Below are 12948 nucleotides of genomic sequence, written 5' to 3'. Positions count from 1 at the left end.
GAGGAGGTGGACAGGGAAGTGCAGGTAACTGCAGAGCAGATGGGGGAAGTAGGAACAGGTGTGTGGATAGATGGGGCTGTCATGTGATGGGGAAAGGAGCGAAAGGACGTTTGGTGGATGGATGGAAAAAAGCTAAAAATGTTCATTGAACATTTGTCAAGTCTGGAGCAACTGTTGTACCGACCAACCAACCAACATTGCCATCCATAGAGCCATATTGCTAGCTAAAGAATTAAAAACCTATTTGATCAGTTTTATAGCTGGAGGTGTCTTGTATCAAGCTAGGAAAGCTGAGCCTCCAAATTGTTCATTTTCTAAGAAGCAAAAGCACTCAACAACAAAAGGAACTTGAGACATTTTCCTACAGGACAACACCAGCAGCCATGCAATATATTCATGCTGTAGACGCCAAAGCCAATGTGAGTGTATCTTGTAAACAGTTTGAACGTGATGACATTTGCTTCTCTGGCAAATGTAACATCATGGCCTCCTCATGATGTCTGTTTTGAGCACACAGCACACTCCACTCAATGTTCTCACCTGAAAGACAACTCTGGACTTCTCAAGGAGATATTTGGACAATGAGGTCCCTACAACAACCCCACTGTCAACCAAGAGAAGAGACAGTCGACAAATAAAACAGCTGAAACCAATCTTGTCAGGGGCAGCAGTAAAGGAACATACTGTGTAGTGCAAAATCAACAGATATTTCTACAGAAGATGACATTAGGTGGACTCACTGGAGAATGTGGATGTGGAGGTACTTGCCAAAGCGGCTGGAGTTGTTGTTGAGGATGGTCTTGGCATTCCCGAAACTCTCCAGGATGGGAAAGACCTCCATGGGCTGGTCAAAGAGGAAGCAGTGAATCAAAGATAAACATGGAGGGAGGACTGCAAGGTACACCTGTCAGCACTTTTCAGTGATGCTAACTGATAAAACTGTACATTATTGAAGGTATTCCTTTGTGCTTTCCACAGCAAATTACCTGGCGCAGGTTGTCATTTCTGCCCTGATACATGGAGCTGAGGTAGTGGACAATCAGCTTGGTAGCTTCAGTCTTCCCTGAACCACTCTGACCACTATACAAAAAATAAAGTATTAGATAGCTGTTACTGAAGAGGACAGGAAAATGAGGGAGAGAGAGATGACATGCAACAAAGGTCCTTGTCTCATTGTCAACCAATGACATTGAGATAAGGCCACCAGGGCATCCAATGACCCAGCTTTTTATTAGATTTATACCATGTAACTGCACGGCCACACATGCGCAAATATAGCTAAGTGACCTTTTGCCTGCGAGGCAAAGACATAAGGTCACATGGTGTGGGGAATTGTCACACTTAAGAAAATAAGAATCGTTGTGTCTCTGTTAACTTTATCTACTATTTTCAGTGCCGAATTAATCTACATTTGGTGCAACAGGACAATTTATGAGGGATTGAACAAACTACGGTGAGTGTTCATGGTAATAAGGAAGATGTCACCCAGTGCAACAGTGGGGCTCATGGAGCTCTACAACACAGAGGAAGAAGATATATGAGGCTTTGGTGCACACACAATAATTGTTAGGATCAATTCATTGTTGGTTTGGGTATTTTCATTTGTTGGCCATAAGACAACATTGAACATAAGCAGGCCTCTCATTTTAATCAATCTGTATAGACTGTAGATAATGAGAAACAGCAGTGTTTATACCTGAGGCAGTAAAGGAAAACTACATAGAAACAGACTGTAAAATTGATGAATTGAATATTCTTGTTAGTACCTTATAATGATGCACTGCTCCTGTGTGAAGGCTTGAGACTGACTGAAAGCAGTGTCGGCTATGGCATACACATGGCTGAGGCAGAGAACAACAGAAACAATAACTAGGGATGAAAACCATAAGGGGGGCAGGTGTTCTGAAGGCACACAAAACCTGCTGCCAGTTGTTATAAACACTAAGCAGAAAGCAGAATAATGTCCTGCTTACGGTGAGTTTCTCTGCTGCTCTTTGCCCTGGTATTTCTGTCTCAGCTCCTCTGTGAAGATGTTAAGGGGCTTGAAGGGGTTAATAGACAGCAGCATGTTTCCAATGTAAGTCTGGGGGAAAGAAAATGACAGGCATTCAGAGTATTTGCAATACACTGTGATCTGTCACTATTGGGTGTGGTTGCAGGTGCAACAGAGCACACATCTGACCACACCCAAACACACATTGAACTGTGAATCACTCGTTTTCAGCCCAGTGCCAAGTCACTCTCAAGGGGTTGGTCTACCATCTGATTTTCAAAAACAAATATACATTATTTTACTATCTTCTTACAAATTCATGTAAGATTACTTTATTCTGCCTTCCCAGTGAGCACCAACCAAGATTTCAATGTAGGTTCAATGCAGAATTATTTCCTGGGTGTATATTTATATAAATAACTGTATATATTGATTTAAATTATTCAGTGTTACTTTCTGAATTTGATTACCCTTTTCTATGTGTGTGGCATAAGGAACTACAAACTTTCATTTCCTTATTCAACCTTGTGTTTTACAATGATGAATATATTTCCTTGACTCCTTGATTTCTCATTGAAAACTTGGTGATATTTGGACTAAATGTCTCTTTTCAACAAGTTAGAATGCAGTTACAGTGTCACAAAACACTAATGTGTTTAATAATTTTGATAATGTGTTGAGTTGTAGGTTGAGTGAAGATAATGATTAGAGTGCAGGTATTTCTGTCATATTACACTTGTAGGTGAAATGTGGTTTACACATAGACGTGATTTCAACACATTTTATGTTTAATATAAAATATGATGATAGGCTATTATTTACACATTGTAAAGGATGAAAAATGTCACTATTGCAGATCCCGGTGTTGATGGCCTAAAAGTGAACATTCAATCTCTTCAAATAGTCGGTGAACAAAACTTTCAGTTTTCAATCAAGGTTTTTAACCTTGCGAGGCAGCTGGACGCTTCAGTCCCTACGTTTGTGGCCGACCTACAGTGGTACCGGCCCAGTCAGTCCTTTGAGGAAGTACTGGCAGCTACAGGCGCCAGGTGTGATGCAGCGAGAAGACACTGTTCACTAAACAACAGTGGTGGCTGCTGAAGAGGCTAGCGTAGATGCTGCTACCATCAATTGTATCAGAGCTGGAGAGTATTTCATCAATAGAAGAGCAAAGAACAGAACTGAAGGAATTTCTCCATGGAAAATGTGTTTTCACTCGTCTCTCCAACTGGCTTTGTTATATATATATATATATATAGCGTATATAGCATATAACATAGTTTGACTATGTTATATGGTTCATTGATCTAATTGGTTACTTTAGAGCAGCAGGTAATTTTTATAAATATTTGTTCAATCTTTCACTATATCCTGACAGTAGAACATGAGACAGATAATCTGTGAAACAATCAGGTTCCTCTGGATCCTCCTAGTGCTCCTAATGGTATTTGCAGGAATCCACCGGGCATGAACAAAAACAACCAATCAGATCAGAGAAAGATAGTTGATTTTTAAGTCTCATTCCCAGGGTGTCAAATACAGATGCTTTGGTACTCTGGAAATGAGACTCAACAATCAGCTATCTTCAAGCCCCCAATTCAAAGCGTCTTTACACCTTTCTCGGCTCTGACTAGTTGTTTTTGTCCTGGTGGATTCACGTAAATGCAATAGAACAAGAGGAACCTGATTTTTTCACAGATTTTCTGACAGAACTACTGTCAGGATATAGCGAAAGTTTCCTACTGCAGCTATAATATTTTAACAGATTGTTCATCCAATCACCTGCGAAGTATTTTTTGAAAGTGCCTCCTCATTTCCAAAGAGTTTCCAATAGCGATTTCTCAGTTGACAAACCATCTGATGCAGTCAGGTATTGTCTGGTGACGTCTTTATGTCTGAAAAATGCTCACTTGGCCTCTATTTACATAAAAATACAGTTGCAACATGGAATTATTTCACCCAAACATTTCACCAAACATTTTACCTGCTATAAATGCTTCAGATAGTATGATGTCAGTAATGAAACTTACATAAATACAGTCACGGTGGAATCTCTTCTTCAGATTCAGAAGCACAGAGCTCTCGCACACCTCTCTAAGAACATAAGACAAAAAGGTTGAAAAAGCATATTTATACTGTACTGTGTGGTACTGTGTGCGTGCGTGCGTGTGTGTGTGTGAGCTCACTCCAGCTGGGACAGATCCTCCACCTCATCAACCTCTACAGCTCTTTTGCTGCCAGGCATCACCACCTGTGAAAGGCAGAGACATGAGCGGAGCATCAGCATATGAGGACACGGGTCAAAATTGAAGCATCCCTCTAGTCAGGACCATGAACTTCAGATTAATTTGCCCCTACCTTCTCTCCACAGCCATCCTTGAGTCTGGCTGACATTGAATTAAATTAGTTTTTTCTAAAAGTCAATGAGCCTTTGCAGGAGCCCCTTGTTTCTGCACTCCCCCACTGCTAATGCTCCACTCCACTCATGACCATTCCATAGCAGGTACCCAATCCACTTGCAGCAGTGGAGCAGTGTGTTAGCTGATATACTGCAATCTCATAGCAGTGTGCTGCGGTGTGTTGTATGCCCTATTGTATCTGGATCGGGAAATAAATAAACCAGCAGCAAGTCCTTTATGTCCTATTGTCTGGTGTGCACACCGGCTTTAAGTGATGAAGTAGAACTGATACGCTGACACTCCAGACTTCAGCCATCAGACTTAATTTATCTAAATTTAAGGTAATGTTTGTCTCTCTGGGATTAATATGGTCTAAAGGAAAATGCTACTTGACACAGTAGAGTGACAAATTACTAAAATGGCAAATACTGAGCCACACCAGTTGTAGCAACATAGAAAATGCTTTGGAGTTCCTGGAACTATATCTGGGCACTTCTCAGGAGCTGACACTAAACACAAGTTCCAGGTACATACAGTGGTAGCTGGAAGTGCTGTCAGTCATTACTGGCTGGCTCAATAAAACCTAAAACCACAATCAGAGATAATGGGTATGATGATGGTGGTTATCAACTTTCTTTGTTAACCAAAGTTTTCTTCATGAGGCTGTGCATGTTCCCATAAAAGGGGGATAGTGGCGCTTCATTTGAGTGTTATTCCACACAAACTTTATCAATCGGGTGCCACCTACTTCACTCAAGACAGACAGGTTTTTATAATGGAGAGCTATGAAAAATATAAAAAAATAATAGCAAAAAGCAATACTGTTGCTTAAAAAAAGGGGATAGAGGAATGCTGGCAGAAAATTACTAATCGACTCAAATTCATCTACTTGCCAAAATGGGTGTGACAATACCTTTTAATTTTGAACCCTTTTCCCTAGTACCACACTCAGGCAAAAATGAGAGTCCCAAGAAATTTGCTTTCATGGTCCAAAGACTCAACTAATTGAAAGGAGAGCAAAGATAAAAGAAAATAATGCAGTATCCACCTGTGTGCTGACTAGTCGACTCTCTAGCATCTCCTGGGTAGGGTCCTCTGATTCCCAGGGCCCTCTGCCATTGTGGGCAGGAACAGTTCTGGCCTGGCCCCCATCATCATAGACTGTCCACTTGGTTAGCTTCTCCACCGTCTGGTGGGGCAACAGGTTCTCAGCACGCAGCCAGTCCTGAACCCCACACAGCAAAGATGATTGACCTTAATAATCATCACACTGATTCAACAACATTTAGGCACTCACAGAAAGAACAGAGAGACTATTTATTCTCACTAAGACTGACAGAATGCTGTTTTATACTCATAATTTTGTGTCTACCACCAAAAATGTAGCACATACCTGAGGGTCTCCACTCATCCGTGGGTTCCCAGCCCAGTGCATCTGTGGTTGGGCATTAGTATATATACCCCCCTCACCCATCAGCTGGGCCACTTCACTGTCTGCCTCTTCTTCATACAGGGACCGGACACCTGACGTCACTGTACTTGCCTCCCCATTTGGAAAGGGCTGAGTGGTGGACCTGGGTATCCCTGCCTCTCTCTCTGGGTCTGGTTCCTTAGCCCGACTTGGTCTACCACTTATCGTTCCTCCTTGCAAGGACATCTTTGCCAGTTTGATCTGGGAGGGGTCCAGTTTTCCTCTTGCAGCATGTACCACACTGACTCCAACTTGATTGTCTAGGGCAGCTCTCCTGTTTCCATCCTCAGTGTTGGATGATGCTTCTGGTGTACCACTGGACCCAGGGCTCCTCTCTGCCACATCTCCACCTGATGTTAACCTTCCTAGCAAAGGCTTTTTGATAGACTTCAGGAGGCTGAGATCTGGTTTGACAGGGAGCACGAGCCTGGCCCCTGGTTTTGGAGGTTTGGGCTCTGATGCAGTGGGTTCTCCTATTGTTGTACTTGATGAAGTAGAAGGTCCAGGAGCTGCCTGGGGCACCTCAATTGTCTTTGCCTTGCCAAGTTTGTTCATCCTGGGAAGTACCACAGCGTATTTGGCCTCTACCTCTTTCTCCCCAGCTGGGGACACTTCTTCCCTTCCATCCCCTGCCTTTTCCTGTAGGCAGGCTTTGTCTTTAGCCATTTTATCCTCAGTGGAGCTCCTACTTTTCTTACTGGCCAGGTTAGTTTTACTGGCAACTCTCATGGCCATCCTGTGTTTGAGGATATTGCCCTTGGTTTTTTTTTGTCCTTGTCTCTGCTTTATCGCCCGAAGGGAGAGCCAGTGGGAAACCCCGATGGCTTTAGTCCAAGCAGAAAGCTTCTTTCTCAAGTTTAATCCCCCTGGCATTTTCTTCTGAATCCAACCAGACACTCGGCGAAGAGTGGTCATACTTTTTCTACGTGCTATCAAACATTCTTTGGGTTTGCTGGACCCCCCGTCAAGGGCCTCACCCTCTGATGTTTCCCCGTTGGGTTGTGCTAACATCTTGTTTGCTTTGTGTCTGAGAGATGTCATTTTGACCTTCCCCAAGAGCAACCTCTGTGGCTGCCCTTTGATGATGTTTCCTGGGTCCTGCTGCTCCTCAGGCTCCAGAATGGCTTTGAGGTCTTTACCTTTGGCTTTGAGAAGCATAATTCTGTTTTGGCCTTTGATGGCTTTGGTCAGTGTTGGTTCAGCCTCCCCCTCCCCCTCTTCTTCCTCCTCCTCCTCCTCCTCCCCCTCCTCAGCTGAATCAACTTCTACAGGAGCATCCTTCTCATTAATATTTTTTGTTTTGTCTGCTAATTTGGTCTTACCTTTTGCTATGTCAGCCTTGTTGAGGGAAAGACCTTTTGGTGGTTGAATCTCATATGTTGCAGAACTAGGTTTGTCTTCTTTTTGTGGCTTCTTTTTGTTCTTTTTGTCTTCCTTGGCTTTTTGTTTGGCTTCCCTTTCTAACCTTTGCTTCTCCGCTTTGGCCCTCTGTTTCTCAGCCTTCTCCGCCTGCTTATCTGCCTTTGTTTTCTTAAACATCTTGTATTTCGACTCTTGCGCAGGTTTCGAGAGACGTGGCGTCTGTCTGCGTTGTCTGCAGGCTTTATCAGCAGTTGGCTTTTCAGACGTGTCCTCCTGGGTTATGTCCTTGTCTTCACTCTCATCACTGATGACTGCATCGGATACATCAACTTCCTTCTGGTTTTCTTCTTCTTCCTCACTGGATGCGACTGATTTGACCACAGAGTCACTCCTGGATTTGGCTTTGTCTGAAAGCTCTTTGTCTGATTCCTCGTTTGCTGTGTGTTCTGTATCTCTTTGGGTATCGTATGCCTCAGCCTCCTCCTCACTGCTCTCCTCACTCCCCTGCGTCTCAGCTGGCTCTTCTTTAATGTCCTGCTCCACCTCCTTCTCATCGCTACTGGTTTCCTCTTCCGTCACCTGCACTGAACTTCCTGCGTTGTTCTCTGATTCCTCCTCCTCACTCTCTGTCACAGTGTCATTTCTCTCATTTTCAGGCTTGGTGGGGAGCTTGTTTTTGATCTTCCCTTGCGTGGTTGGGGGTGCTTTTGGTGAAGGTTTGAGTTTGGTGGTCTTGTTTATGCCCCCTGTAATCTTACCATCTTTCCCATATTGAGATTGTGAGCTACTATTTGCAGTTGTCCCATTTCCTAATGTGCTCCCCGCTTGTTTCTGTGGTCCCTTTTGTTCTGTACCTCTATTTTTACTTTGATCTGCTTTATTCCTTCTATTACTCTTCACTACATCTGTCTTTCCATCCTCCAGAGTTGGTAAATTCCCTTTACCTTTTCGTTTTCCATTAGACTCTTTAGAGGGAGGCTGGGATGCTTTGGAACCATTCTGTCTCATATCTTTTTGTTGCTTTCCTTTTTTTGCTGCCCTCTGCTTCGTTGCATTTGTTCTACCTTGGGACTTGACCGGTGACATTGCTATGAATTCTTCAGAGTTGAAATTACCTAGAGTATAACAAAACTTTATAGATGTATTTATTTATTTTGTCATATTGACCTGGAAAATTGAAAGACGTGCAGGTTTTACTAGTCAAACATGAGACATTTTTAATCTATCAATGTCACACTTAAGTTAGCCACTCACTAAAATGAACAATTCCGGTCTGTAAGTTGAGAAACGCATCTGTCAAACTATGTGAAACCAGGTCCTTGGCTCCATCCATCAGCATTTATACCAGGTTTCACACTTTAAGTCCTTGATCCTTGTTCTGAGGCTAAAGACACCCAGGTCAAACCTAGTTTATCCACAACTGACCTGATTCTTTATCTAACAGTCATTGCTAAGTTGGAAGGCTGCAATGCATCTCCATCAAGACAAACTCAACAGTAAAACTGATATAGTGAAACATGGAAAATCACAACAAATTCATGCAAAGTGGCTATAATCTTTCCCGTAGTGGATGAAAATGACTCTCATTTTCCTTCTGTAACAAAACAACAGCTATTATCTGCAGGATGAATCTAAACTGCAGTGAAAGGCTATCTTTAGATCCACCTAAATGTAGTTGTATAGCCTGTACACCCTGGGGGTAGAGCAGTGAGAGCTCTTTCAGTGTAATATAGCTTACCAGGCTTCTCAGGTGAAACCCAGGCATGGCTGGGGGGCTGCAAAGTGCTCCGACTTGTCCTCAAGAGCTGGTGTCACTGATACAAACGTGCACCCATGCTCAAGAGGATAAGTGAAGGGAAGTTACACACTAATATCCCACCCACTAACATTATACAGCAAGGCACACTGCCACCAGTGCAATACACACCTAACAAAAGTCTGTGTGCGGTTTATGCATACACACAATGCCCCCGTTGACAAAGGTGAGCTGGCGAGGGCCGACGCACGCGCACACAAACAAAAAGTGCCTTCTGAATAATACAGCCCTGCCTGGCAGGTCATACAGCTCTGCTGCCGTTCATATGGCCAGCTGGTGAATGCTTGGGAGGAAAGGTGAGAGGTGCTGCTTGGAGTGATCAACAAAAGGTGCTGATGGAGGAGAGAGGGAGAGGCAGAGAGAAGAGAGAAAAGGGGTTCATTACCTGTTTTTTTTCCTCTGGGAAAGGGATTCCGTCAGTGCCTGCTGGAATGCTGGACTGGACTCATTTCTAAATAATCAATATCTCAATGCAGGCCATAAGTATTTAGACAGTGACACGTTTCTTCTTGTATTGGCCTTGTGCTCAGATGACAGTTACGTTTAGTAAAAATTTTGATCATTTAGCAGGATTACAATTTTAAAATGTTTTTCTTTAAAAATACAGAGCAGAGGACACATAAAAATCTTTCCATTTTTATTTTCTATTCAAAGGTTACATGTTCAGTTGTCTTTCTATTTGCATATTTGGTGTTGAGGAAAGTAATCAAGTTAATTACTTTAATATTGTACTTGTATTAGTGACTACATTTTTTAACAGATAATTTCATTGTACATTTTTAAAGTAACCCTCCTAACACTGCTGCTCCAGGAAATAACATTTAAGAAATGACTACGGAGGTCTAAGTGCTGACTTTCACTTTACTTTGATCATCGTCATTATCACTTCAAATAGTATAGTTGTTGCTATTGTTGTTGATGTGCAACTTTGTCTCCATCTATCCTTCTCTCTCTACCACCAGTGTTGTCAAGTGCTTGCTCATGGTGGTACTGTTGGGTCTCTGCAAATAATGTTATGAGTTCAGTCTAGACCCGCTCTATTTAAAAAGTGTCCTGAGATAACTTCTGTTATGAATCGGCGCCATTCAATTCAATTAAATTTTCTTTGTATCTTCTATACAAATAAAATGTAATTCAATAAAATTTTCTTTGTATCTTCTATACAAATAATTTAATTTAATTGAATTTTCTTGTGTTTTTAAAATAGTTGTTGATTGAAAGCAAATGCAAAATAACAGATTTTACCATCCCTTGACCCTGGTCAGCAAAGTACAGTAATCCAAAACTATATTCTTTTCCAACAGAAATGAACAGGGTTTAAACAATAAAAGTGAGTACACATTAGATCTTGTCAGATGAAGTAAAATAAAAAAGATCATGGGTTGGCAATGGGAATAGAACATTTCTTCAGTGAAATTGTCTCACATTCAGGGATCAGATAAAGATGGAGTTGGTGATTTCTAAATTAGTGTATATGAAGAAATTTTCTCTGAGCTATGACCTGAATTTGTAATGGGGAAGGCAACTCCATAACAACAGGTTAAGCTTAATACAAAAAAGGTATCCAGGCACCATTTTCTCGCTCATTTAACGTCTTCAGGTTGCACATGACAATGACTCGTCTTGCAGGGTCATCCTCTAACAGAGCTACTGTTGTTAGCTGGTCTGACCTCAGCCAGGTCCTTAGAGAGCTCAGGTTGCAGCGAAGCCACCGTGGCTCGAGGCAATTAGCAGACAAAGCGCCTCATTCTATAATGGATGATCAAAACTCTTGGCTGTGCATGTATGACAACTGATCCCTCTTTTATCCACTTCACCAGAGATGGCCCAGCCTCTGCGGCTCACAAAGACCAAGATTATAGCTGGGCTTTTCACAGAAACCAGAAATTGAAAAAGAGCACCGAGCTTTGGAATATAATCAGACAGGCCAAAATGATGGGTTGGGAGTCTAAATGTTATGGCTTTTTTTAAGTTTCAGTGGAGCATACAGAGACTCTGAAACAACATTCATTCACTGTGCAGGATTTTTTTGCAGTATGACGTGGAATGATGTGGAAAATGTGAGGCGTCTGAGAAAATAAAAACAGACACATTCATTCTTGGGAAAAAACATGTAATAATAATTACAATTGTAGTGTGAAGTTACAAATCAAAAAAAAAAAAAATTAGGGTTCTTAATCAGTTCACTACAAAAATATATTCTAGGCTGACACTAAAATACCCAGCATTCTGAGACACAGTACCAAAATATTTCCTTGTACGATCTAAATAGCAGCCAACCCCGTTACAACAGGCCCACAGGTACAGACTGAGTCACATACATACTGTATATATTAAAAACATTTCACTACAATAGCTTACAATTACATTCCTAAATTACATTATTCATTGCTGGCATAAAAAATGGTTTACATAACAATTAAAAACCAAACCCCATAGAAAGCTGTTCCCCCCAAAAAAAGTACAGCATCGCGAGCTCCGGAGTAGTGGAGAAGTACCTATGGCCGTTTACAAAGTTACAGAGTGGACGGGAGGGACAGGGCACAGGGTGTTAGCAGTATACAGATTGTAATGCTATTACTAATTTAGTAAATGTGGACTGAAACATAAAAAAAAAAAAGTCAGTGTGGTTTAACATACATAAAACAACTTTTTTTTCCTCTATTCTAGAGCATCACTGACAATATTTTCCCTTGATAGTATGAATAGTATGGGAGCTCATTTATGCAAAAAATGAAAAACAAACAAATTTAAGGAATGACAAATAAAAATATTCATGCTTAGTCAGTTTTGACTTAGCAAGGTAAGATTATAAATAGTAACTTTTCAAGGTCAAAAGTCAAAATTATGTGATTAACTAAAAATTCTGATTTGAAATTTGTAAAAACAAAAAAAACAAAAGACTTATTTTAAAAATAAAAATAAAAATGAAACAAGTAAAAGTCAAAATTATGAGAAAGTCCAAATGTAGTTATTTAATACCATCTCATAATTTTGAGTTGGGTCAAAAAAAAAACCCAACATATTTCTAAATAAACTAAAAACCCCACCAAAATCGCAATTTTATCTTAATATATTATAATATAGTTTTGATTTAGTATCACATAATTTTGACTTAGCATGAAGTTTTTTTTATCATTCCTAACTTTTCATCATTTTTTTTTAATCTTGGCAGAAATGGGCTTCCGCAGTAAAGTCTGAGGTTTCTTTAAATAAAAATTTAAAACGATTTTAAAAATCTGGCACAAATGACATAAAATTTAGGCTACAAAATATTTTCATCAACATTATTCAAATCACCCCCCCCCCAAAAAAAATCCTTGCAGCTGTGTGTCCCATGCAGGGAGATGAAGGCCGGTGAGATTGCACAGCAGTGTTGATTGGACGAACCGTTTCCACTGGCAGAATCCACGTGAAAAGGCTGGTGGTGATAAAGGCTGCCAGGATGAAGTGGGCGTGGTTGAAGTTAAACAGCCTCAACGAGTGGTATCTATGGCAGATTTTGAGATGCTGGCGTTGATCTTGGTGTAATGAATTATGGCATTGGTCACATGTCAGGAATGTGCTTCATGTAACTTTGGGTTAATGGTTGTGACCATGCCCTGATGATCTGTGTACAGCGTGTGGTCTTTAGGCACAGGTGGTGTGTCTTCCTTCACCCTCTGTCTGCACCGTTTAGTGAGCCTTCAAACAGCCCGGTGGTGCTCAGAAAGCACTACTGCCAAGAGCCCTTTAGTGTCTCTCTATTAGGGGGCCGTTGTGAACTGAGAGCGGGGAGGTCAGTCACTGAGGCGAGGGGTCAGGGGTCAGTAGTGGTTGTTGTCAGCCGAGCAGGAGGCGAGTGCTGCTACGGGACTGCAGTACGCTTCATAGACATCCACGTGTCAGTTCACTCTGAGGACAGACA

At 41.5% G+C, this 12948-nt stretch overlaps 2 protein-coding genes across 6 annotated transcripts in view; both read right to left on the bottom strand.

Annotated features, from left to right (window-relative positions):
• The window catches only part of myo15b (myosin XVB), a 50595-nt gene extending 41566 nt beyond the window's left edge, over positions 1-9029 (bottom strand). The window contains exons 1-10 of the mRNA XM_051416720.1: positions 8964-9029; positions 5786-8340; positions 5441-5617; positions 4180-4244; positions 4024-4087; positions 1974-2083; positions 1767-1841; positions 987-1080; positions 741-844; positions 541-604 (exon numbers count right to left, since the gene is read on the bottom strand). Coding sequence (XP_051272680.1) covers positions 541-604; positions 741-844; positions 987-1080; positions 1767-1841; positions 1974-2083; positions 4024-4087; positions 4180-4244; positions 5441-5617; positions 5786-8311 — 3279 coding nt within the window. The 5' untranslated portion in view covers positions 8312-8340; positions 8964-9029. The remainder of the gene's footprint in view (positions 1-540; positions 605-740; positions 845-986; positions 1081-1766; positions 1842-1973; positions 2084-4023; positions 4088-4179; positions 4245-5440; positions 5618-5785; positions 8341-8963) is intronic.
• Positions 9030-11137: 2108 nt separating this feature from the next.
• Positions 11138-12948, bottom strand: part of llgl2 (LLGL scribble cell polarity complex component 2) — a 34714-nt gene continuing 32903 nt past the window's right edge. For all 5 annotated transcript variants that reach the window (XM_051416764.1, XM_051416766.1, XM_051416765.1 and 2 more), the window contains one exon: positions 11138-12935. In XM_051416764.1, the coding sequence (XP_051272724.1) occupies positions 12926-12935 (10 nt within the window). In that variant the 3' untranslated portion in view covers positions 11138-12925. The remainder of the gene's footprint in view (positions 12936-12948) is intronic.

This window comes from Dicentrarchus labrax, unplaced genomic scaffold (assembly GCF_905237075.1).
Source record: "Dicentrarchus labrax unplaced genomic scaffold, dlabrax2021, whole genome shotgun sequence".
Taxonomy (NCBI): domain Eukaryota; kingdom Metazoa; phylum Chordata; class Actinopteri; family Moronidae; genus Dicentrarchus; species Dicentrarchus labrax.
Note: the sequence above shows the minus strand (reverse complement) of the source record. Positions and strands in the feature narration are given on the sequence as shown.